The sequence below is a fragment of the Pituophis catenifer genome, unplaced genomic scaffold, assembly GCF_029215685.1.
Source record: "Pituophis catenifer annectens isolate HBS135680 unplaced genomic scaffold, rPitCat1.0.hap2 SCAF_50, whole genome shotgun sequence".
NCBI classification, from domain to species: domain Eukaryota; kingdom Metazoa; phylum Chordata; class Lepidosauria; order Squamata; family Colubridae; genus Pituophis; species Pituophis catenifer.
Genome location: NW_027256930.1, coordinates 125596 through 151970, shown reverse-complemented (window position 1 = coordinate 151970; position 26375 = coordinate 125596). Strand labels below are relative to the sequence as shown.

General features: G+C 43.5%; 1 protein-coding gene across 1 annotated transcript in view; it reads left to right on the top strand.

Annotated features, from left to right (window-relative positions):
* MCF2 (MCF.2 cell line derived transforming sequence) overlaps nucleotides 1-26375 on the top strand; it is a 39111-nt gene that overhangs the window by 8696 nt on the left and 4040 nt on the right. Inside the window, 23 exon segments of the mRNA XM_070956525.1 lie at nucleotides 1904-2023; nucleotides 3495-3611; nucleotides 4076-4225; nucleotides 4427-4551; nucleotides 5474-5588; nucleotides 6488-6607; nucleotides 7495-7686; nucleotides 8694-8885; nucleotides 9129-9300; nucleotides 11412-11500; nucleotides 11719-11807; nucleotides 13578-13644; nucleotides 14898-15013; nucleotides 16126-16195; nucleotides 16383-16475; nucleotides 18087-18179; nucleotides 18345-18470; nucleotides 19516-19737; nucleotides 22539-22631; nucleotides 23428-23442; nucleotides 23444-23507; nucleotides 24218-24275; nucleotides 25539-25645. Coding sequence (XP_070812626.1) covers nucleotides 1904-2023; nucleotides 3495-3611; nucleotides 4076-4225; nucleotides 4427-4551; nucleotides 5474-5588; nucleotides 6488-6607; nucleotides 7495-7686; nucleotides 8694-8885; nucleotides 9129-9300; nucleotides 11412-11500; nucleotides 11719-11807; nucleotides 13578-13644; nucleotides 14898-15013; nucleotides 16126-16195; nucleotides 16383-16475; nucleotides 18087-18179; nucleotides 18345-18470; nucleotides 19516-19737; nucleotides 22539-22631; nucleotides 23428-23442; nucleotides 23444-23507; nucleotides 24218-24275; nucleotides 25539-25645 — 2605 coding nt within the window.

The following is a 26375-nucleotide window of genomic DNA, read 5'->3' as shown; positions in this document are numbered from 1 at the left end:
CCTCCAGCACAACAATTGAAGTATGCTCGGGATTGCTCTTCTACCGTTCCATCTCCGTTATTTTACAACAACCCTTCTTCTCCCTCTCCTCTCTTTCCCTTCCCTCCCTTCTTCTATCCTCTTCTACTTTCTTCTTTCCTCCTCTCCTTCCCCTTCTCTCCTTCCCCTTCCTTTCCCCCACGCCTCCCTTCTTCCCCCCTTCTAACCTTCTCTCCTACTCTTATTTCCCCTCCCTTTCCCTTTCTTCTGTTCCTCTCTCTCTTTCCTCTCTTCTCCCCTTCTATCGATCCCTTTCCATTCTCTCTCCTTTGTTGTGCTCATTTTCAATTCAATATTTTCCAAAATGGTATCCGAGCAACCCCGGTTTTCTATTTATATTTACTTTCTTTTCAGTTTCTTTTCTATTTTACTAATTTCACACATATCATCATAAATGTACATTTATATAATAGCATTTTTCCTTCCCCCTTTTCCATTTACACAGGTGTCATCTGGGTTTCTATTTCTTCTTTGTCTTCTCTCTCATTTACTTATACCTGGCCTTGCCCCCTTGCAATTTCTGTTGGCTGTCGACATGTCTGTCGGATCAGAGTGCTATTCTACGAATGATACGGAATTTAAACCTTATTAGAAAGCGGAATTCAAACAGTGAAGGAATCCAGATTTAGAGGTTTATTTCAGTGGGAAAGGACTGAAATGCGGTATTTTGGCACAGCGGGTAAAAGGAAAATGTGCATTTCCGTCTGGATTTCTGGTGTGAGATCCCACGCTGGGGTACAATATCAATTGCCAACGATGTGAAACTTTAATTCGTGCTCATTAGCGTTCCTACGCCAAAGCATTCGTGCGGGGGACAGAGCCACCTTGCTAAAACTAAAATGTTTTCTGAAGTCTTTCTGTTTTTCCCCTATGTTTTTATCACCAGCTGTTCTCTGTGTCCCACAGAAGAGTCATTAGTGGCTAAGAATTAAAGTGAGGATGAGGCTGCTAATTTGCTAAAACTTTTATTCCAACAATAGAAAATTCCAATAGGAGAAAATAACTGCAGCTCAGGAGTGAAGGGTGGATTTCTTGCAGTGGTGAAATCCAATTTTTTTTACTACCGGTTCTGTGGGCGTGGCTTGGTGGGCGTGGTGTGGCTTGGTGGGCATGGTTTGATGGGGGTGGCAGGGGATGGATACTGCAAAATGTCCATTCCCACCCCACTCTAGGGGAAGGATACTGCAAAATCCCCATTCCCTCCCCACACCTGGGGGAAGGATACTGCAAAACCCCCATTCCCTCCCCACACCTGGGGGAAGGATACTGCAAAACCCCCATTCCCTCCCCACTCCTGGGGAAAGGATACTGCAAAATCTCCATTCCCTCCCCACTCCTGGGGGAAGGATATTGCAAAGTTCCCATTCCTCCCCACTCTGGGGCCAGCCAGAGGTGGTATTTGCTGGTTCTCCGAACTGCTCAAAATCAGAACCTGTTGGATTTCACCACTGAGTTCTTGGTGTTGTTTGAGCTCGGTTGTTTCTGTGCAGATGTTTCATTACCCAACTAGGTAACTTCATCAGTGCAACAGAGTGTGGGGTTTGTTCCCTATTCATACACATTAGTTTGTGCTGCCAGCGTTGGTGGGGCTGTGGTTTTCTCCTTGGTAGTTCCTCAATTAGCGTATTTTTTTTCCCTGCTTGATTGTTTGTCTGGTGTTAATCCCTGCTTATCTGGATATTGGCTGCTGGAGTGGATGTGTTCCGGATTATTTATCTCCTTCTTAAAGTTTTTATTCTCTCTTTTGAGTGTTGTGTAGTTTATCTCTACGTGTCCAGTAGAACCTTCTTTTTGTAAGTGGTTTAAGTTTTGGCTATTATGGGAAAGAATAACCTTTATTTATTTGCCTTTCTTTCTAACCCAGACTTCTTTTCCTGGGAATCTCCACCTCGTGATGGTCCTACGTCCCACTGGGTTTTTCCAGCGCACTTTTACCGACATTGGTTTCCGGTTTAGCCAAGAGGACTTCCTTCTCAAACTTCCGGTGAGATCCCCTGTTGCTTCGAATTTGTTAAGGAATTCACAGTGTAACCCTTGAGTAGCAAGGGTGTACACATGAAAGCGATTGAGAGTAGTTACGAATAAACACAGACAACACAGAGATACACTGAGTTGTGTTTACTTTAAGAAAATAGTAAGGCACAGTCCAATAAACAGTCCAGGTCATACACATATAAAGCAGGAGATAGTAAAACAATAGTCCAGGGATAATCCAATAACAAAGTCTTCTTACCAGTCGTCGTAGTCATTCACAATAAAGTTCTTCTGGATTTGCAAACAGTAGCATACAGAGATATTAGAGAGCAAGAACAGCAAAGAGAAACATACCATGTTTCTAGCTCCCTCTTAAGGAGATTGGCTACAGAGCTAACCAATCAGGACACAGTATGATGCAATACAGCAGTCTTAAAGCTATATTGAAGGTTTATATATTGCCAACCCAACAAGTCAGGTAATAATCATTTTCTAACAGAATTGTATTGATGCCGCAGCTTGAAATTTGGTGATTTTTAACCTCTACGAGTTGGGGAGTTTCAAAGCTATTTTTCATGGTGCAGTTTTAATTGTAATAGGTGTAAAGGTGAAGGCAATATCTTGAAGGACACCTGCACTTCATTCAGCGGTAACCGTATGAATTGTATGAAGCTTGAGATGTCCTTGGCCAAAGATGACTCCTCTTTAGACAAGAGAAAGAGGAAAGGAAACAGAAGCAGAATTTAGTTATGATCCTGTCTCTCTCGGCTGGTTCTGCCACAGCTCAGAATCCCCAGAGAATTGTAGCCTGATTTAGCTTGTGAGTTTGTAGACTTTGCCAGCTCAGCCGTTTTCTTTTGAATGTTCTGCTTGGTGATGCTTAGAAGCCATCAAGTCCGTTGACTCTTTGGTTTGCTTAGATAGACCTCCCTGATGATCTGTCCTTGAGATCTCCCAATAATACTCTCAGTGCTGCTGTAACTGAGTCCATCTGCTTTGCTGCCGATTGTCCTCTTCTCGTTCTTTCCACCATTCCCAGCCTCAGAGCCTTCTCCAGAAAGAGTTAGATCTTTGCATCCTGTGTGCAAAATAAGACATTTTGAGCCTTGAGTGAGAACGCTGAGTTGATTTGTTCAATGATTTGTTTCTTTCCTTGATTGTCTGTGGTCTTCTCAGGAGATCTTCTGCTGGTGTCCTCCCACACCAAAGCTCAAAGGCATCAATACTCTTCCTCTCCTGCTTCTTCAGAGTTCAGTTTTCACTTCCATGGAGTGTCACAGGGAATAATACAACTTACATGACTGTGATCTTTGTCCCCCAAATTGTCTCTACCTGCTCCTCAGGCTGAATCCAATTAATCTGCGAACATACCCGCAGTGTTCTATCAAATCGAGATTCTAGACTTATGCCAAAGGGACTTCATTAGGACAAGCAACTGTGATGGTCTTTTCTTCCTCCGCCCCCCTCCCCATTTTCTCTAGGTGGTAATGCTGAGTTCTGTCAGTGAGTTATTGACATACATCGATGAAAAGCAATTGACACCCGAATTCGGAGGCACCTTGGAGTATTGCCACAGCGAATGGGTCATCTTCAGAACGGTACGTCTATGAGGTTAACATTTTTATACCAAAATTCTGGGTTTATGACTCCGCACTGGTGACAGGAAGGGCATCCGGCCAGTAAACACTCAGCTCCATTCAGTTGCCTTCATCCACCCTGATGCAAGGGATTATGGAGTCATTAAAATACAAAAAAAAAAATCTGGGTTGATGAGGTTAGCCTCTGGGGCACCATGTCTGCACCTGGATGGAATGGAAGGATGCGACCAAACTCTACTCATATAAAAAGCAATGTAGCCCTGCCTACTTAATAAGAAATATTTCTCATTGTCCAGAAATCATTGTCTGGAAATCAAATCAGTCTGTGATGGAATCTGGGAGGGAGACTCCAAGATTTGAGCCCTTTCAAAACATCAGTAGGGTGGGGTCCATCAGCATTTTAAGGGGAGCCTCAATCCAATTTTATGGAAGAAATGCCTAAACCAACAATGTTTGCTTGCTAGGCTATAGAAAGCTTTGCACTCATGGTGAAGGAAACTGCTCAGATGTTGCAATCTTTCGGCATAGAGTTGGCCGAAACACAACTGCCGGATGAAACTTATTCCATTGAGCGCATCCTGGCTCTGCGGACAGAGAAATACTATCAGCTAAAGGCAAGTTGAAAGAAATCGTAGCCATTTCCTTGCTGTTGCGGTATTAATTTGCCAACCCTCAGCCATGGGTTCGGTTCATAAGTCATGGTAAACCCTAGTTTGTTGAGTAAGACAGGGGGAATTGAGTGAGTCCCTCCTAAAATAATCTTCATGGTGGTTGGGGGATCATCTGGATCAGAAGGCCTTTGCTGTCTTTTGCAGGAAGACATCACCGCAGTAACCAAAGAAGGGAAGATGTTGTTGTTTAATTTAGAAGAACCAAACATGGAAGGTGTGGAAGAGGACCAGCAACAAGAGAGATCCAGTGACTGGGAGACTGTTCATCGGTGAGTATCGTGAACCTGAAGCTTAGGTTTAGGCTGGGTGAATAGAAATTCAGGTGGAGCTGCCCAAATTCAAAGAACATCAGGTGAACATTGGCTGAGCCAAAGAAGTCACCTGAAGCATGTAGTTAAAAGGGACTTAAATTCATAGATCTCTGTCAATTTCCTAAGTGTAAAAATTTCATGGCCCATCTCTGCTCACAGAACCTTTGTGTCAGGATTCCAACGGATGCCCTAATTAAATCATGATTTAATCACTCCCCTCTAGTCGCTGTGGGTAACTCTGGGAGACAGCCTTGAGAGAGGCTGTGATTAAGTCTGGAATGTGCATCTGTCTTTGGCTGCTGTGCTGTTTCGTCGGTTTCCTATCCCCCCTTGCCTATGACAACTTGAGAGCAGGCTAGGGATACTTTGCGAGTTAACATTTTGTTCTTCTTCTCACCACTTCTTCCTGGCCTCTGTCCAATGTGTTTGTTAAGTTAAGGCTAAGAGTCAAACACCGTCATGCAGAGCCAGGTCAGTTCCTTCAAGTAAAAGGATGTAGAGTAGTAGTTGAATTGGAAAAGGATAGGTGGCCAATTTTGCTGGAGAACATGGAAAGAGGTGGGTCAGAAAGAATGGAAAAGTTCCTTAGCATTAATAGGAAGAGGTGTATTGTGTCCCATAACCCATTTTATAGATGTTATTTTAGCCATTTTCTATGAATCAACAGCTCTTCCCCAATTCCAGTTTTCACTTAAGAAAGGCATAAATCTTAAGGCTATGTAGTCTCAAAACTGGTTGATATCAAGGCCAAGGTAGACTTTCTAGATTTAACTGTGGTTAAAACCCTACGAGTCCTTTGGATAGATGTAGGACAGAAGACATTGAGAAACATGCACGGATCCACCAAGTGATTTGACTTTGTTTGCTCCTGCGAGGAAAGCTTACTCACCCAACTGCACGAGATGGAGACCGCTTTTGACGGATTCTGGGAGAAACATCAGCTGAAGATGGAGCAGTACTTGCAACTGTGGAAGTTTGAGCAGAACTTCCAAGAGGTGAGAAGAAAAGAGAAGTCACTTTGGTCTTTCTGAGACATTTCAGGGAAGTAGGAGATAGTTTCTAATGATTTCAGATAGGGAGAAATTTGCTTCCTAGCTAGATTTTCTATCGGAGGAGGTACATTGTAAAAATGAATTATTTTGGTATTGGAAGATGGCAAGAAGTTCATTGATAGCCAATATAACTAGTGGGATGGATCCAATATTTCTCTCTCTCTCCCCCTCCCTCCCTCCCTCCCTCTCTTTCTTTCTTTCCTCCTTCCTTCCTTTTCTTTCTTTCTTTCTTTCTTCCTTCCTTCCTTTCCTTCTTTCTTCCCTCTTCCTTCCTTTCTTTCTTTCCTCCTTCCTTCCTTCCTTCCTTTCTTCCTTCCTTCCTTTCCTTCTTTCTTCCCTCTTCCTTTCTTTCTTTCCTTCTTCCTTCCTTCCTTCCTTCCTTCCTTCCTTCCTTCCTTTCTTTCTTCCTTCGTTCCTTCCTTTCCTTCTTTCTTCCCTCTTCCTTCCTTTCTTTCCTCCTTCCTTCCTTTCTTCTCTTTCTTTCTTCCTTCCTTCCTTCCTTCTTTCCTTCCTTTCTTTCTTTCTTTCTTTCTTCCTTCCTTTCTTCCTTCCTTCCTTTCCTTCTTTCCCAAAAAGCACACACCAATCCTGGAACCAAGTATTTTTGATGGAGCTTTTTTAATACATTCCAGTTTCATCTCTGCCTTCTGGGGATGGGAGGCACCAAAGCTCACTAAAACAAAAACAAAAAAAAAGAGAGAGAGAGAGAGAGAGACGGGTCTAAATTTCCAAGCAGTGTGAGGGCCATAGGCTGTTTTTGTGCCTTTTTTAAATAAAAGATGCTCCCCGCCCTGTTTGTTTTGAGTTTATTTCCTTTGAAAGAAAAGATTCTCTCTTTTCAGCTCAGTAAAGCCCTGGAATTCGTAACGACCCAGCAGCGGGAATTATCAGATACAGGAGAAAACGTCTCTCAAGTGAAGCAAAGGCTCTCGGAATTGGATAACTTGGAGCAAACAGCACAGGTGAGTCCCGTTGCCATGGGAAACAGACTCATGAATGTGGGCCCCGCCTCTCCTTCGGGTGGACAAAGGATGCTTTTTGCTTAATATTATCTTTGATAAGGAAAACTCTCCCCAAAGATTGGACAAAGGTATTATCAGGGGCGGGTTTCAAAAATTTGAGCAAAGGGTTCTCTGCCTGGTTGCTGGGTGGGCATGCCCATGGTGGGCGTGGCCTAGTTGGCCTCCTGCACCATGGTGGCGTTTTTGCCCTCCCCAGGCTCTGGAGGCTTTCCTCAAGCCTCCAGGAGGGCAAAAATGGCCTCCCCAGTCTCCGGAGGCCCTCTGGAGGCTGGAAACGAGCCCGTTTCTGGCCTTCCCCAACTTCCTGTAGGCCCATTTTTCACCCACCCTGAGCCTCCGCATGCGCCCTGCACTTACTTGCATCCAAAGCGGGCCGTGTGGGGACTCCTGGGAGGGGAGGGGCAGGCGGGGCCAGCCAGGAGTGGGATTTGGGGATTCTCTGAAATGCACAGAATCTTAGCTAGAGGTTCTCCCGAACCCTTGTGAACCCCCAGCAGCCCATCTCTGGGCATTATAGGCATGCAAATGAGAAGACCTGAGAAAGGTGGATTTTCACCTTGGAAGGATTTCTATTTTAAGGAACTAAACTAATCCTATGGCCCTTTTTTTTTTTTTTAGCTTTTTAGATAGAGACAGTACACTGCCATTGCAGAAATGGAAACGTTATGTATAACAAAGGAAAATGTATAATAAAAATAATTTTTAAAAAACGAAAAGGAATGGGATTGAGAAAGGAAGAGGTGAAAGTTATGGGAGGTGACCTGGCCTCGTGATGTTGACATAACTCCATCCCGTTTTCCCTCTACCACTACCTTGGTCTTTAAAAGGATTTAACAGCAAAAGCTCATGTGGTGATTCTCCACGGACACCAAATGGCAGCCAGCCACCATTATGCCCTCAACCTGATTTGCCAGCAGTGCAACGAACTGCGCCACCATTCGGACATCTTGCTGGAAGAAATCAAAAGGAAAAGCAACAGGCTCCAGCAAACGTTGGACCTCCTCACTTCTCTGCAACAGGTAATCCAAGGATGTAGATGCCTAAATCTACATTCAACCATCTTTTTTTTCCTCAGTAGGAAATGGTGGAGATGCCGATTTCCCTTCCCCCCTCTGTTAAACAATCCCATAATCCCTTGCAGGGTGGAGTCAGGGCAACTGAATGGAGCTGAGTGTTTACTGACCGGATGCTCTTCCCTGTCGCCAATGCAGAGTTTTGTTCAGCAGATATATTCTCATTGTGCCCAGAGAGAGAAATATCTGCCTCTACCTAGGATCAAACTCACAGCCTCCTGATTGTGAGGCAAGAGCTCCACACTGTTCTGTCCCCTCCCACGAGTGGCCTTGCAGAGGCTCAAATAGCCAGGCAGTAACAAACGCAGGCTAGAGAGACTGAAGCTGGCCCTTTAATAAATAGTTCTCTTCCAAAGTGTATATCAGTCCAATAGTTACCGGGCAATGTTCCAAAGGTCTTGGCAGACGGCCAGCAGGCTAATGCAGGAATGCAGACTCTTATCAAAAACTCCAAACTAACAGTTGTAACTCCACTGCATCCAAAACGCCAACAAATTATTCACCACGCCTTTCCAGCCCAGTCACACCCCTTTTATACTTTGTAGGGTGTGGCCCTATGTCTCCTGACCACACCTCTTGTGACGTGGCAATAGCTGTTCTCTACGACGTCTCCTACGTCTCTCTCTTGCATCCAATAGGGGCTCCCCCTCCTCATTACCGGCCTCTGTTTCCTCCTCAATTTGGCTGGGGTCCATAGGCACGTCAGCAACTGTCAGTTCTTGCTGACTCACCAGTGAAGATGGCCCCACTGGCACATAGCTCATGACAGCTTCCTCCTCCTCTATATCATCCTCCGAATCAGCATGCGAAGATAAATCAGCCTCCGGGGCCGGGGTCACAAAAACACACCTCTAGGCCACCGCATTTTGGAGATGCCGATGGAGATGGGATAATTGTTTGGGGCTTTCTGATTTACTCACAGATGTTCTTCATCCACCTTGTCTCTCTGTTAGGCCCTGGAATGTTGTGACGAAGGTGTGTATCTTCTAGCCAACCAGCCACTGGACAAATGCCAGTCCCGGGAAGGGGCTCAGAAAGCTCTCCAAGACATAGAGAAGTTCCTTGAGAGCTCTTCGCTGCATTTAAACATAGATCCTCAAGCCCTATCTTCTAATTTTCATCTCATCTTGACACCGGAACTCAAGGTACGTGTAGAGGTTCTCACACATGATGAGTAACTGTTACATAAATGAAACCTAGGTGAAAATTGGGTACCTCCCATGGAGAAATGGGCATATTTTCACAGCCCTCTTTTTGACTCGTGCAGTATACAGGTCCTCAATGGAAGGCAGGTTGGTAGCCATTGTTTTTTCTGCAGTTCTAATGATCCTCTGAAGTCTGTGCCTGTCTTGTTGCTTATAATATTCTTATTTTGGGGGGATCCACAGGCTCGGATACAAATGGTCCAGATCAAGTTGGAGAACGTGCGCAGCATGTTTGAGAACCGGCAGGCTTGTTTCAGAAAGCTCGCGGACAAGCAAGTCCGTCCAGTGCAGCTTGTAGCTCCCCGGCCAGAATGCCCAGCCCGGTCTAAATCTCCGCTGTTTTCCCCCAAACATGGTAACATGCATTTGATGTTCCATCAGCCAGAAATATTCATGAGAGTGCAACCTTGGGGAAGTAGGAATGGGATTCAAGGGATGTGGGGGGGTTGCATGGGGGGAGAATCCATCCAGGTTGGAATCGCTGTATTGGTGAGCGCCAATGACATCACTCCACCATCTTTGCACCTCCATTTTCTCCAAACTTGTCTTTTGCCATGTTTTGAAAAAAAAAATACCTTGAAGGTCTTCTGAAGGAAGTTCTCCAGGGCTTCCTTCACCCCACATCAGGGGTCTCCAAGCTTGGCAACTTTAAGACTTGTGGACTTCAACTTCAACCAGAATCCACAAGTCTTAAAGTTGCCAAGTTTGGAGACCCCTGCCCCACATGGAGGTAAAGTGAAAAGGAGGAGGAATGTGGAGTCCCATCTGTCCCATTTGTGAATTCATTGCCTTCTGCTGTATCTTCACCAACCAGCTTCTCCTCACTGCTCCCCACCCCCCATCTCTCTCTTAATCCTGACCTAATTTGTACCTTCTTCTTCTTTTTTTTCAATCTTGCAACAGCACACTTTGAAGATGAGACATCTTCTCTTCATATCTGTTTACACTCTTCCGCATCTGTTTTTCTCCCTACCTCTTTTGCCCATTGCTACATCCCAGGTGCTTCTTCTATATACCTGATATTTCAACCTTAAAATAACAGCAAATTAGATTTTTGCATACTGCTCCTTTTGTTCCACCAAAGTTTTTTTTTTTTTTTTTTTAATTTCATAGATATTAAATCTAGGAGAAAAAATAATGGGGTGGAATGTTGAGGTCTTTCCTCGTGTGGCTTCCTAATTCTGTTCAGGCGTTGAGTCCAGTATGTAAAATTGGCCTCAATGTTTCATTGCCCAGGTGAGCTGCCCCAGTGAATAATTTCATGTTGGACTCCGCTTCTCGTGTCAGCTTTAGAGTCCCCTTTGTAAAGATTGAACTTGTTCCTGTTCACTGGGTGCATGTCCTTAATTGTTCTAATTTGGTTGGTAGCTCTCCAGAGAGATCTTCGGTTATCTTCACATTGTCTAGGTATAATGTTTTCAGATCTTCAGAGTTCCTTTTGGCAGATGAGCAAGCTATATAAAGTTTATTTAATCAGTCAATCACTGCTGGCCTCTGTCGCACATATCGCAGGAGGAGAGGCAATAGACTAGTTGGAAAAATGGATGGAAGGATAGACAGCTAGAGAGATGATAGGATAGATAGATAGATAGATAGATAGATAGATAGATAGATAGATAGATGGATGATGGGTGGATGGATAATGGATAGATGGACAGATGGGATAGATAGATAGATAGATAGATAGATAGATAGATAGATAGATAGATAGATAGATAGATGATAGATGATGATAGATGATGGCTGGCTGGCTAGATGGATGGATGGATGGATGGATGGATGGATGGATGGATGGATGGATAGACAGATGAGATGGATGGATGGATGGATAGATAGGTAGGTAGGTAGGTAGGTAGGTAGGTAGGTAGGTAGGTAGGTATAGATAGACAGATGGACAAACATAGACAGATATGGATGAATGGATGGATGATAGAGGATAGATATATAGATAGATGATAGATAGATGGATAGATAGATAGATAGATAGATAGATAGATAGATAGATGATGGATGATGGATAGATGGACAGATGGGATAGATAGATAGATAGATAGATAGATAGATAGATAGATAGATAAATAGATAGATAGAGGATAGAGGATGGATGGATGGATGGATGGATGGATGGATGGATGGATGGACCAGCTGACTAACTGACTGACTGACTGACTGATTGATTGATTGATTAATTGATTGATTACTCCTGCGAGGAGAAAGAGAGAGAGAGATCATACACATATACATGCATATATTCATTCTTTCACTCATTTCAGATTGTCTGATTCTTTTTCTGTCTTTTTTTATTTCAACCTTCAACTAAATCACCCTTCTTTTGGATGACTTTCCCCCCTCCCTTTTAAACATTCCCTTGGGAGGGGGGAGGGGCTGCTCCACCCTCCTGCCATGACCAAATTTACTTAAAAGAGAGGAGTTGAACAAGAAATGATCCATATCTTTATGTCCAAGGTGTGGATTTCAATTCCAGTTTGAAGTTTTCCTTCGATATCTCTCTACCGGGCAAGAAAACTTCAAGGAAATCTCAAAATTCCCGCAAGGTACGATATACGTATAACAACCAAATGAAAAGCCGGTGGAAGCCACCACAAAGTTTTGTGCTGGCTGGGGAATTCTGGGAGTTGAAGTCCACACATTGTAAAGGTTGAGAAACACTGCCTGAAGGGCAGGATTCAAATCCACGGAGAGCCATCATGAAAAGACAGCCTTAAAAATGAGCTGTTGCTCAATTGTCTCTGTTTCTATCTGTCCTCTCCAGATTGAAGTCGTCCACAATTACCAAGAGAAAAGAAATTCCTTGCAGTACTACATCACGGAAAGTGAAGACAGCTTAGATATGTTGAAAAGGTCCGTTGGCTTTTCCATTTATCTCCTTCCTATCAAGTTTGCTTCATCTGAAAAGATAAGCTAGATCGACTAAGCAAACGTGGTCATGTTAGCATAGAATAGAATAGAATAGAATAGAATAGAATAGAATAGAATAGAATAGAATAGAATAGAATAGAATAGAATAAAGCATATTGTGTACATTCAGACAATAAAGTTATTCTATTCTATTCTATTCTATTCTATTCTATTCTATTCTATTCTATTCTATTCTATTCTATTCTATTCTCTATTTATTCCAATCTCTATTCTACTCTATATGCTCATTGAGTAGAATAGAATGGACTGGACTGGACATGACTGGATTGGACTGGACTGGACTGGACTGGACTGGAGTAGAGTAGAGTAGAGTAGAGTAGAGTAGAGTAGAGTAGAGTAGAGTAGAGTGGAAGAATAGAACAGAACAGAACAGAACAGAACAGAACAGAACAGAACAGAATTCTCTATTGGCCAAAGACAAGGAATTTGTCTTTGGTATATATGCTCTCAGTGTACATGAGGAGAATAAAAAGGTACAACACTTAGTGATAGTCAAGGTTACTAATAAGTTATCAAATTGTACTAGGAAACAGATAAAAACAATATAAATTGAAAGATACAAGCAACATGTGGGAAGAGATAGATACTAGTAAGGAAGAGAAGAATAATAGTAATACAGTCTTACTAAATTATTTGACAGTGTTGTGGGAATCAGTTGTTAAGATGTTTGAAAACTCTTGATCCATAAGAGAAAAAATAATCTAGCAATATGACCATAAGCATGAAGGCTGAAGTCTTTCATGGCTTCTACCAAAAGCCAGATTCAGATGTTCTTCTTGTTTTACCAATAAAGGAGAATATTTGTACCGGTAGCTCAGGGTTGAAATGAAGGGCCCTTGATGGTCTCTGAGCTTGATTGTTTTCTTGCAGACTTTTCATGATCCAAACTAGGTAATGTGATCAGTGCTAGAAGGGGGAGGAGGAGGAGGAGGAGGAGGAGGAGGAGGAGGAGGGAGGAGGAGGAGGAGGAGGAGGAGACGCCAATAACTATGGGGTCCTTAGTGCTCTCTGAGCTTGGTTACTTTCCTGCAGATCAGGGGTGAAATCTATTTACCTTCCCTACCGGTTCGCCACCGTCACGTCCGATTTTTGACTCTCTGCGCATGCACAAAGCCTTCTGCGCATGTGCAGAGGGTCAAAAACGAGTTACTTCCTGGTTTTAACATCCGGGCGGGTGGGCGGAGCCTTGCATTGCGGCCGCTACTGGTTCGCCGAACCACGTGTTGCCATCGCTCCCGGTTCGTGCAAGCCGGACAGAACCGGCAGGATTTCACCACTGCTGCAGATGTTTCATGACCCAAAGTAGGTAACATCAGCAATGCTAGAAGGGAGAGGAGGAGGAAGAGGAGGAGGAGGAGGAGGAGGAGGAGATAACTATGGGGTCCTTAGTGCTCTCTGAGCTTGGTTGCTTTTCTGCAGATGTTTCATGACCCAACCTAGTTAACATCATCAGTGCTAGAAGGGAGAAGAGGAAGAGGAGGAGGAGACGACTGTGGGGTCCTTGGGGACTTGTGAGCTTGGTTGTCATGACCCAGTGCTAGTCACTGGGATCATTAGGACCAGCACTGATGCTGTTACCTAGTTTGGGTCATGAAACGTGCTCCCAAGGACCCCTCTTCTTGTTTTGTGAGTTGGTTCGTGAAATAGTTGTAGAGCCGTCTGTTGATGCTTTTGGGTTTGGTTTGATTCCAGCCATGTCATACACGAACTGATACAAACCGAACGAGTGTATGTCGAGGAACTTTTCACAGTTTTGATGGTGAGTATTTATTTATTTATTTTGATTTTTTTTTTTTTTACAAACATAAGATCGCCCAACTCCAGGGCCACCTCTCCACCGTACTGCTCCTTTAAATGTATCTAGTGTTCCCATTCTACTTCTGTGCCCATCCTCCACTGATTTTCCCATATTCCCAGGTATACCAAGTGTTAAAGGGACTTGGCCACCATACCCAAAGGTGCTTTTTCAAAAGGCAACTGGACTTTGTTTTTCCTTGAAGACGTTTCGCTTCTCATCCAAGAAGCTTCTTCGGTTGAAGAACTGAACTGAAGAACTTGACGAACTTCAACCGAAGAAGCTTCTTGGATGAGAAGCGAAACGTCTTCAAGGAAAAACGAAGTCCAGTCGCCTTTTGAAAAAGTACCTTTGGGACAACCATGCCCTTGATAACTGAGAATCTCCATAAACATTTAGCCACCATTAAAAAATTCTTTTTTTCTTCTCCATCTTAAATCACTTTTTTTTTTTTTTTTGCTTTAATTTATATGCCGCCCTTCTCCGGAGACTCAGGGCGGCGTACAATGCGTTAAGCAATAACGCATCTCTTAGCAAACCAAAATAATCCTGAAGATTTCTCCAAGCCGTTGAACATTATATTCTCCTTGGATTTAATTACTGAAGGGTCCTTCCTTGGTGCTCCCTGAGCTGGGTTTCGTTACCCAAACTCGGTAAGATCAGCACTGATTTGGATAATGAAACATCTGCAAGAAAACCCCCAAGCTCAGAGAACACCAAGGTTTCCCCCGTTTCAACCCTGAGCTACAAATATTCTCCTTTATTTAATCTCCTTTTCCGAAGATGCCTTGACTTTGGTTTACCAAAGTCAAAATGATTTTGATTGCCAAAGACTGGAAACTGTCAAGCAATAGACCGGGAATTTTAGGGAGATGCTAAGTCTTTGGCTGCAGATCAGAAGAGAGACAGTGCAAATATTTGCCATGTGAGTGGAACAGTCTGAATTGTGTGCCAGTTTCTGAAGCAGCCAGCTGCCAACGTGGACTTCTCTTCGTGTATTTGACACAGCCAAGGAAAATTAGATCTCTTGGAATGGTTCACGGGCTCTTAAGAAGGTACTTTTGGATTTAAAAAAAAAAAAGGAAAATGAAAGGTTAAATGCCACGAAGCCGAATATCCTACCGCTGAAAAACGTTGCGTGCCTAATGCTGCTTTTTGGCTCAGGGTACTCAATATTAAGGTTGCCTAAATGCTAAATTGGGTGATGCTGTTGGCAGGGGTACCGAGCTGAGATGGACAACCCCACCATGGCCTTCCTCTTACCGCCCCTTTTGAGAAGCTGCAGAGATGTTCTCTTTGGAAACATGCCTGAGATTTATGACTTCCACAACAAGTAAGCTGGCACCTTCTTCAAGTTTTTCCTTGGACTTCATCATCGATTCAGGAAATTAATCTATTCTCTCTCTCTCTCTCTCTTTTTTTTTTAAGTTTTTTATTTTTTTAAAAAAAAACAAAGAAAAAGCATTCCATCTTTCCTTATGCAGTGTATTGTCTGGGTACAAACATCTCTGTGCTACATCGTTCCTCATTTATCACATCTTTCACATTATAATATATTAAACATATTAAACATTTAAATATTGTAAAACTCTCCATTTTCTTCTTAGTATCTTTTAGCAATAATACCATATTGACATCAAATATCATTATTCTCTTCGTACATATGCTAACAATTTTCATCTTATTTACATCTCTATCTTAATATATTTTCTACTTATTTTTTTGGTCTCCTTCATTTCCTTTTTTTAAAAAGTTTTTTATTTTTATTTCTCATAAACACATTTACATGTACAGTCATTTCGATCATTTTTCATTCATCTTTTCTTTTAACTTTCATTTTTCATTTTTACTTTTTCGGGACTGCTCTTTTACCCTTTACCTTTACGCCAACCTTTCTTCTTCTCCTCCCCTTCTCTTCCTTCCTCTTTCTCCTCCTACTTCCTTCGTTCTTCCTCTCCTTCTCTTTCCTACTTCCCTTTCTCTTTCCCCACTCCTCCCTTCTTCCCTCCTTCTGACCTTCTCCTCTGCTCCTCTTTCCCCTCCCTTTTCTTCCTCTCCTTTTCCCTTTCTTCTTTCTCCTCTCCTCTCTTCTCCCATCCTCTCTCTCTACTCCTTCCCCTCTCTCCTGTTGTTTCCCTTTTCAGTTCAATCTAAAATGGTATTCGAGCAGCCCCGATTTTCTAATTAGCTTTATTCTCATTTCAATTTCTTATTCAATTTATTTTATCTTATTCAATATATTTTCTACTTATTTTTTTGGTCTCCTTCATTTCCAAACTCCATTTTTATTTTCCAACCATTGATAAAATACTTCCCATATCATATAATATCCAGTTTGCTCTTTCTCCTTAATCGCTAACGTTAATCTATTCATTTCTGCACAGTCTAATATTTTCCTTATAGAAATTGATCTGTTCTCCTTCCTCCTTTTTCCCTTTTGTGTAGTATCTTCCTCCATCATCTGGAGAGCTGCCTTGAAGCTCCAGAGAGAGTTGGGTGCTGCTTCTTGGAAAGGGTTTGTAAGCACCTTTTTGAAACCGATTGTGGGTCCCCTTACACCAAGGTTGGAAAATCAGTAGTTCCCGAAGGGGCTAGGGACACCGTTGACATTTCTGCGGTTGGCTAACTCTAGAAACTCCCTTGCAGGCTTTGAACTTAGACGTCGATTTTTTGTCTTTGTATTTTTATATTCCCTTCTGCAGCGGGAGGATTTTCAGATGTATGAGAAGTACTGTCAGAATAAACCCCAGTCGGAATCTCTCTGGAGGCAGTACGCCGAGAGCCTCTTTTTCCAGGTATTGCGAGTGCAATAAAGGGAATGCATTTTTAGACTTTTTCCATGGATGAATCTGCTGAGAATGTGGGTGGAGTTATGATTGAGTTTTGAGAGGGGTGGCTTTTATATCTTAGGGGCTCCCCTGAGACATTCTGAGAAACGAAATGCAAACTCTTCAAAAGTTTGCATGCATATCTCAACCATTAAGTTGCAAGGCATTTTTGTGTGTGTGTATGAGAGACAGACAGAAACAGAGACACAGAGAGAGAGGGGGGGGGAGAGAGACACACACAGAGAAAGACACAGAGAGACACAGAGCAGAGAAAGAGAGAGGAGAGACAGAGAGACAGAAAGAAAGAGAGAGAGAGAGACAGAGAGAGAGAGAGGAGAGAGAGAGGAGAGAGGAGAGAGAGAGAGAGAAAGAGAAAGAGAAAGAAAGAGAGACAGAGAGAGAGATAGAGAGAGAGGAGTGAGAGAGACACAGAGAGACAAAGAGAGAGAGAGAGAGAGAGAAGACACACACACACACACACACACAGAGAGAGAGAGAGAGAGAGAGAGAGAGAGACAGAAGGGTAGAAAACCCTGATCTGCAGATTGAGAAGTTGAATGTTTCAAATATATTTGGGGGGGGAGGGAATGTTGTTCCTGCCCTGTCTATGTTTCTGGATGGGGGAGTCAGTTGGAACCTGTGAAATGGGTACATTGAGACAAATTTATTGATGGTGATCGAGGTTTTATCCCAACAGACAATTGTTTATTTTATTTATTTTGTGTCTGCCTGGGGCTATGTCCCTGCCAATGTTAATTGCTGTTAGGGAGAGAGGATCATGGAAGAAATGTGCGCGTTCTCTAAGAGTCGACAGCAATCTGATGGCACATAATCAATTGATTGATCATTTTGACCCGCCTAGGTTCATTTGTTTAAGATGGGCAACCATATCAACTGAATAAATAAATAACTGGAGGCGTTTCTAAGCATTTTAAAATTGGAGCTGCTAAATGTTTATTGGTACCCACTCTTATTTAATCAGGATGCGGTGGCTCAGTGGCTAAGACGCTGAGCTTGTCGATCGAAAGGTCAGCAGTTCAGCGGTTCGAATCCCTAGTGCCGTGTAACGGGGTGAGCTCCCGTTCCTTGTCCCAGCTTCTGCCAACCTAGCAGTTCGAAAGCACGTAAAAAATGCAAGTAGAAAAATAGGGACCACCTTCAGCGGGAAGGGAACAGTGTTCCGTGCGCCTTTGGCGTTGAGTCATGCCGGCTACATGACCACGGAGACGTCTTCGGACAGCGCTGGCTCTCCGGCTTTGAAACGGAGATGAGCACCGCCCCCTAGAGTCGGGAACGACTAGCACATATGTGCAAGGGGAAGCTTTACCTTTACCTTATTTAATCCTGAGTTTCGATCACAGGCCCATCCCCTCAAGTTTCGTCTTAACGTCTTAAGAGTTTTGTAGACTTCAGATGCAAGACCTGGCTGCGGGGAAACTTCAAATTCCAGAATTGTCAGCGGGAGCCCTATTAATTAAGGAATTTGGGGATCTGCCTCCACCCATTTGGTGGACATCCAAGTTGAAAAAGATGGGTGTCCATGTTCCCAATGGGAAATAAATTGCATTTCTTCTGCAGGAGTGCCAGAAGAAGCTAGAACATAAGCTCAGTCTGGATTCGTACTTGCTCAAACCGGTGCAGAGGTTAACCAAGTACCAGTTGCTTCTCAAGGTATGGAGAACCTTGGCTGAGATCTGAAAAAGGGGCTCCATGTTGAACCTTCTTCCTACTTTCTGGAGGATTCTGCAATCTACTGGAAATTCCCTTGAGGAATTTTTTTTTAAGAATTAACCAACTCTATTTTTGTTTTTGCTTTGTTTTGTTTTTAATTTGCAGGAGCTGCTGAAGTACAGCACGAGCTGTGAAGGTGTGGAGGAGCTGCAAGAAGCTTTAGTTGCCATGCTGGATTTGGTCAAGTCCGTCAATGATTCCATGCATCAGATTTCCATCACTGGCTACGATGTAAGATTTTTCTCAGCAGAGAGAAATATCCATTCGGGAGGAGGAGGATCTCCAGATAATTCCCATCTTCCATCTCAATAAATTTAAGGAGATGGAGCACAAAAGGGAAATGAAGTAGAAAGGGAAATACAAAGATTGCATATTCAGTCAATTTTATATCATATATCTCTATATAGTTATCTGTCTATCTGTCTGTCTGTCAGTCTCTATCTATCCTCTATCATCCATCCATCCATCCATCCATCCATCCATTTCTATCTATGTCTGTCTGTCTGTCTTTCTGTCTCTATCTCCTATCATCTATCTATCTATCTATCTATCTATCTATCTATCTATCTATCTCTATCTATCTATCTATCTATCTATCTATCTATCATCTATCTATCCTCTTATCATCCATCCATCCATCCATTTCTATCTATGTCTGTCTGTCTTTCTATCTCCTATCTGTCTGTCTGTCTGTCTGTCTATCTATCTATCTATCTATCTATCTATCTATCTATCTATCTATCTAGGTGCGAATGGGGATTTTGCAGTATCCTTCCCCCAGGAGTGGGGATTTTGCAGTATCCTTCCCCTGGAGTGGATGGGAATGGAGATTTTGCACTATCCTTCCCCTGCCACACCCACCAAGCCACGCTCACCAAGCCATACCATGCCCACCAAGCCACGCCCACAGAACTGGTAGTAAAAAAATTTGGATTTCACCACTGAATGACAGGGACGATAGGCACGTTAGAGCCCTTATGCACGCCCCCTCTACTGACCACTTAAGTATGAACTAAGGTTCCACGGAAGTCAACTTGTGACTGAAACCATGAAAATGTGTAGCTGAGACAACTGAATGAGGCAGGGCATTCCAGACCTTGACAACTCTATTGCAGAAATCATATTTTCTACAGTCATATCTTTAAATTCTGCAACGGTTCCTCTATCTTCTTAATACCTTGTGCTCGGGGTCTGTTTTCAGCAAACGAGGAGTCTCAAAGGAAAGCCCGGCCTTGCAAAGCAAGGGCTGGATATAAATCTTTCCCCTTTCTTCCAGGGAGACCTCGGTGAGCTTGGCAAAGTCTTGATGCAGGGGTCCTTCAGCGTGTGGGTGGGCCACCGGAAGGGCCCGACGAAGATGAAGGACCTGGCTCGCTTCAAGCCCATGCAAAGGCACCTCTTCCTCTACGAGAAAGCCCTGGTCTTCTGTAAGAAAAGAGAAGAGCACTGCGACAGCTACGACAAGAGGTCGTCCTACAGCTTCAAGCACTTTCTGAAAGTAAGGAAACGCCGAGTGCTCGGATACGGGCGGCTTCCAGCATCCTGGTTCTACCCTGTTTCCCCAAAAATAAGACCTCCCCGATAATTAGCCCAATCGGGCTTTTGAGCGCATGCGCTAAAATAACCCCCTCCCCAAAAATAAGCCCTCCCCAAAAATATTTAAATGCATGCGCAGCCATTCCCCGCCATTTCCTCTAGTTAGGGTTAGGGAGACAGAGCTGGAAATCAGGTAAGATGGGCAAGAGGAAACCCATCTTGCTCCACACAATAATAGGACCTCCACAAAATAACAAGACCTCCCCGAAAATAAGGCCAAGCGCTTATTTCGGGGTTCAAAAAAATATATTTGGGGACTGGAGGCTAAAACATAGGAAGAACGGTTACAGGAACTGGGTATGTTTAGTCTAATGAAAAGAAGGACTAGGGGAGACATGATAGCAGTCTTCCAATATCTCAGGGGCTGCCCCAAAGAAGAGGGAGTCAAGCTATTCTCCAAAGCCCCTGAGGACAGGACAAGAAGTGATGGGTAGAAACTAATCAAGGAGAGAAGCAACTTAGAACTAAGGAGAAATTTCCTGACAGTGAGAACAATTAATCAGTGGAACAATTTGCCTCCGGAAGTTGTGAATGCTCCAACACTGGAAGTTTTTAAGAAGATGTTGGATAACCATTTGTCTGAAGTGATGTAGGGTTTCCTGCCTAAGCAGAGGGTTGGGTTAGAAGACCTCCAAGGTCCCTTCCAACTCTGTTATTCTATTCTATTCTATTCTATTCTATTCTGTTCTGTTCTGTTCTGTTCTATTCTATTCTATTCTATTCTATTCTATTCTATTCTATTCTATTAAGACAGGGTTTTATTTTCAGGGAAACACGGTATTTTCATCAGTAGGATAGGCAGCATCAGGTCCAGAGTGGAGGTGTTAGATTTTTAAAAAGACATTTTTTATAAAATGAAATAAGATATGAAATAAGAAAGTAAATAGGAAAAAAACATGGGGAGGAAGAGGGGGAAGAGAAGTGAGGGAGGATAAGAAAAAAAAAGAAAAAAGAAATATTGACTGCCGACTGTCTCTGTGGCAGTAAAATAAGGCATTGACATAAAATCACAATGGGCTTGTTCATATTATTATGAAAAAACCCAAAAGCTCTCCCTTCTCCAGGTTGGAGGCAAAAACATTTCCCATTTTGCTTCCTGTCACACCTTCCTCATTCTGTCTTTTTCGTTCCCCTCTTTTGCTCTGGCTTTGCTCTCCAATGCATCATTTTCCTTGCTCGACCTGTCAACGAAAACCTGAAAGTTCTTTTTTGGAAAGAGGACAGGATTGGTGGGGAGTTTTGTGGTTTTTTTTGGCCTGGCTGTTCTTGGCATCTGGACACGTCCGTAGCTCCATCAGATGCCTCCAGCTGAGAGTCTGATTTGTTTATCCAGCCGTGCCTGGAAAACTCATTTGCAGAGACAACCTTGCGATTGGCCAAGGCTGTCCAGAGACCATCTATCACAGTGGCTGAAAGACGATGTCCAAAGCAGAGGAGAAAGAGAGAACAGACGGTTGCCCAGATGGTCCCGTTTGTTTAATGTCTCCGTCTTCCTCCTGCCCGTGTTGTTTTGTGCGTACAGGCGGTACAAAATGTCATTCGCAAGCACGAGAGGAGCTCTGAACGTCGCTGTTCGTATTTACAAGGAGCCTTGTTTATCTGGCTTGACATTCAAGGGTTGGGATGCAATGAAGCAGCTCTGAAAAAGCGGGCTGGAGGGCCGTGTTTGCATGACGTGACTCATCTAGCCATCTTCTGCCCCTGGCCGATGACTCAGCCTGGTGCTTTGGCAGCCTGCAGTCTGGAATAACTAGGCCAGTCAGCCAATTTTTCAATCTTCCCAGCTTTTCCTTGTTTAGAAAGAAGAAAAGGGGAGGGGAGGAGGAGGAGGAGGAGAAGGAGAAGGAGGAGGAGGAGGAGGAGGAGGAGGAGGAGGAGGAGGAGGAGGAGGAGGAGGAGGAGAAGAAGAAGAAGAAGAAGAAGAAGAAGAAGAAGAAGAAGAAGAAGAAGAAGAAGAAGAAGAAGAAGAAGAAGAAGAAGAAGAAGAAGAAGAAGAAGAAGAAGGGGGAAAGGGGAAGGGGAAGAGGGGAAGGGGAAGGAGAGAGGAAGAAGAAGAAGGAGAAGAAGAAGGGGGAAAGGGGGGGGGAGGGGAAGGGGAAGGGGAAGGAGAGAGGAAGAAGAAGAAGGAGAAGAAGAAGGAGAAGGAGAAGGAGAAGAAGAAGTTACTGTAAGGAAGACTTGGAAGGGAGAGTCAGTAGCAGGGGAGAGATTCAGCCGGTTTGGACCGGTTCGGACAAACCGGATGCTAATTTTACCGAACTGGTAGTTGCAAAGACTGGCTGGTCCCGCCCACCCTGCCCCTCCCAGGAGTCCACATGGCCCATTTTGGATGCCAGGTAAGTGCAACACCTGCGCAGAGGCTCTGGGAGGACGAAAAACGGGCCTCCTGGAAGTTCCAGAAGTCTGGAAACAGGCCCATTTTCAGCCTCCGGAAGGCCTCTGGTGCCTGGGGAGGGTGAAAATGCCTCCCACACCATGGTGCGGGAGGCCGAGTAGGCCACGCCCACCATGGCCACGCCCACCGAGCAATCGGGCAGAGAACGTTGCTAAAAATTTTAAATTCCACTCTTGGTCAGTAGTCATTTTTTAAATAAAAAATAAATAAAAATAAAAGCTAGATTGATGGAAAGGTCCCACAGGATGGTGATGACCAGCTAAAGTTGTTCATTCAAGATCAGCATGTGAATTTCTTCCTTCTTTTAGATGAATGCTGTTGGAATCACAGAAAACGTAAAGGGAGACCCTCGCAAGTTTGAGATCTGGTACAGCGGCCGAGAAGAAGTCTACGTTGTGCAGGTAGCCTTCCTGGAACTTCTGGAACGTTGACATTGAGGGACAAGGATCTGAAATTTCTGAAACCGAACCCCAAATTTCACCTACTGGAGGAGAACCAGCAAGTTCTTGGCTCTCCATAGGATGAAATAAATAAAGCTCAAATAAAGCTGCCATGATATGAAACTTTGCTGATTAAGTTCTATAAAGTTGGTTGAGTTTTCATCACAGTTTGCAAAATCATGACTGTTTCCTTGGCGTGATTTGACTTGCTGGGGGATGCACCAGTAGTAGATTTCAAATTTTTTTACTACCGGTTGTGTGGGTGTGGCTTGGTGGGCGTGGCAGGGGAAAGATACTGTAAAATCTCCATTCCCACCCCAATCCAGGGGAAGGTTACTGCAAAATCCCCATTTCCTCCCGATCAACTGGGACTCGGGAGGCAGAGAATAGATGGGGGCAGGGCCAGTCAGAATTTTGACTACCGGTTCTCCGAAGTACTCAAAATGTCCGCTACCAGTTCTCTAGAACTGGTCAGAACCTGCTGAAACCCACCTCTGAGATGCACACATCCAACATTGATGATGTTACCTAGTTTGGGTAAGAAATATCTGCAAGAAAACGATCAAGTTCAGAGTCCACCAAGGACCCCTCCATACTCCGTTCAACCCTGAGCTATAAATATTCTCTTCTATCGATACACACCTGTATAGGTGGGAAGGCCACTCCCGAGAGGGGAAATAAATTCAGGTTCTTTTGAATGTTTCTAACCGGATTCTAAAGAGGAATTTTGATATTAGATCTTACCATCTTCTCTTAGGCACAAACCTTTGAACCTGAAGATGGCCTGGTTAAATGAAATCCGAAAGATTTTATTCAAGCAGCAACAGCTTATCAAAGGTAAGGTATCCTAGTTTAGAAACTCCTCAAGACATATACAAAAACCTGGATGATTTTTGACTCCAGAGTCTGAACTGGGAAGTGCATCTCCTATTTTTGGGAAAACTAAAAATTAAATCCTGTCCTTAATAGTGGGGGCCTTTTGTGAAGCTCTTTTACAGTAGTGGCCAAAATTGTGGAAACCTTTTGGTAAAAGCGTATTTTTGAGGTTTGATGGCTAATAACACCACTTTTTTTTTTTTTTTGGAGTTTCAAGATAATCCTATTCCACTGCTGGAATGACCTGGGAATAGCCCAGACCTTAACCCAATTGAAAATCTATGGAGCCAACTAAAGAAACTGGGTTAGTCAGAAGCAACCCAGCAATAAAACCCAGTTAATAGAAGCCATCCTTCAATCTTGGTTTCACATTAGAAGAGCTGCAAAACTCAAAGACTTGATTCAGTCCATGGGAAGACGTTTGTAAGGCCCGTTCATTCATGCTAAAGGTTACCCAACTAAGGATTAACTGACATGGGGATAATTTTTGCATATCTCATTTTTTTCTATGGTGATAATTTTTGTATATCTCGTTTTTTTCTCCGTGTTTCACTTTTCATCTTTATACTGTTAACTGTTATTCTAATAGCAAATCCTTCATAAAAGTGATTGCATTACATTCTTGATTAAATTATCTTTCCATTGATATTCATGTTGTATCGTGTTCACAGATGAGAAGCAAGTGTCACCTTTGTGTACTGATACAATTCAACTTTCTCCTCCGCTTGAGTGATGGGTAAGTCAGGGAAACAAACAAACAAACAAACAAACAAACAAGCAAACTTTGGATAATTTATATTGTTGGTTTTTTTCATAAATCACTCCCATTGAATTTCCATATCATTCTGACTTTTTTTTTTTAAATCCCAACCTGTAAAGTCATTATTTTTCACATGCCATCAATTCCAGTGCAATGAAATTTTGATCAGGGCCTTCATTTTAATGGACACAGCGTGGAACAAACCAATATTCCGCGCTAATTACTATTATTGGCCTAACGACACGATTATCTAAATGACAGACTTACAGGGTGACTTCCTTCCATAAAGGATGCCAAATGGCATCGTTTGTTCCATTTGCATAATGAAGTCCTTATGCAAATGTCCCAAATTGCTCAGAATGAAATACACTCCCCTTCTCCGGCTGAACATTTGGGATTAAAAGATGCTTCCTCCGCTGCCCATCAAAAAAGAGATTTCAATAAATATGCCTTTTTTTTTTGCCTGGAAAATTTCATAATGGGCATATTTTGCCTCTCAATTGTTTGTTTTTTTTTTAATTGTTCCATTTTTCAAATGGAGTCCTGGATCTCAAAATCTGAAGGAAAAAAAAAAAACTTACAAACCTACAATTGTGTTATGGTCTGTTTTGACCCAGGAAACATGAATTTTTTTAAAAAAAAAATGATTTATATGCCGCCCTTCCTCCGGAGACTCAGGGCGGCTTACAATGCGTTAAGCAATAGCCTTCATCCTTTTGTATATTTATACAAAGTCAGTTTATTGCCCCCACAAACTGGGTCCTCAATTTACCTATTTAGAAGGATGGAAGGCTGAGTCAACCTTGAGCCTGGTTGAGATTCGAATTTACAATAATGCAGACAGCTGGTGTTAATCACAATGCTTTTTATCTGCTGAGCCACCAGGCAGAATTAAGTCTGCTGCGTAAAAGATGGCCAAGCCAAGATTTTAATCTGGGTTGCATTCCTTCTGATCTGCTGAATGGTCTTTGTGTTATTGTTCATCATTTAATGATCCCATAATCCTCACGGGGTGGAGCCTGGGCAACTGAACGGAGCTGAGTGTTTTCTGGCCAGATGCCTTTCCTGGTTACCAATGCGGAGTTATATTCAGCGGATATATTCTCACTGTGCCCAGAGAGAGAAATATCAGCCTCTAGCTAGGATCGAACTCACAGCCTCCTGAATGTGAGGCGAGAGCTCCACCTCTAGGCCACCGCACCCACTCCTGAATGGACTTTGTGTGCTTCCAGGAAAAAGCCCAGAGCTTCTGTAAGCTCAGAGGAGAACGATTCTGAACGTACCAGCCCAGTAGCGGTGGAGAACTTAGCTTCCTCGTCTCAGAGCAAACCTAGCAAACGTAATGTATCCCTGTACATTCTTCTCCTTTTTCTGGACTGATCCTCTTTGGGGATTTGGAGGTGGTACTTTGGTTTTGGGGAGGATGTCAACAACAGGAGGCACAATGCAAATTTTGGGGTGGGGGGTTAGCATTTTTTTTGGGAGGACTTGTGAAGCTCAAGGAGAAATGGAACCTACCTATCCTCTAGGTCAGGAGTCTTCAAACTTGGCAAACTTTCATACTTGTGGACTTCAACTTCCCAGAAATTCCTCAGACAGCCATGTTGGGAAGTTGAAGGTACCAGAAGTCTTAAGTTGCCAAGTTTGGAGATTCATGCTCTAGGCAGGGGGTGGGGCTCCTGGGGGTTCGGCAGGGTTCGGGCAATCCTCTAGACAAGGATCGCCATGATTTGGCAAATCCCCAAATGCCACCTCTGGCTGGCCACGCCCACCCTGCCACACCCCTCCCAGGAGTCTCCGCACAGCCTGTTCATCATTCCAGGTAAGCGCAGAAGATCTGGGAGGGGCAAAAAAAAATGGGGCCTCCGGAGGTTCCGGAAGTCCCAGGAAAGGGGCCTGTTTCCAGAGGAGGGGCCTCCCGCACCCCAGAGGAAGCTGTTTTCGCCCTCCAGAAGCTCAAGGAAAGCCTCCGTGGTGCAGATGCCCTGACTAGGCCACGCCCACCATGGCCACGCCCACCCATTAACAGGGCAGCAAACCCATTGCTAAAGGATCTGAAGCCCACCCGT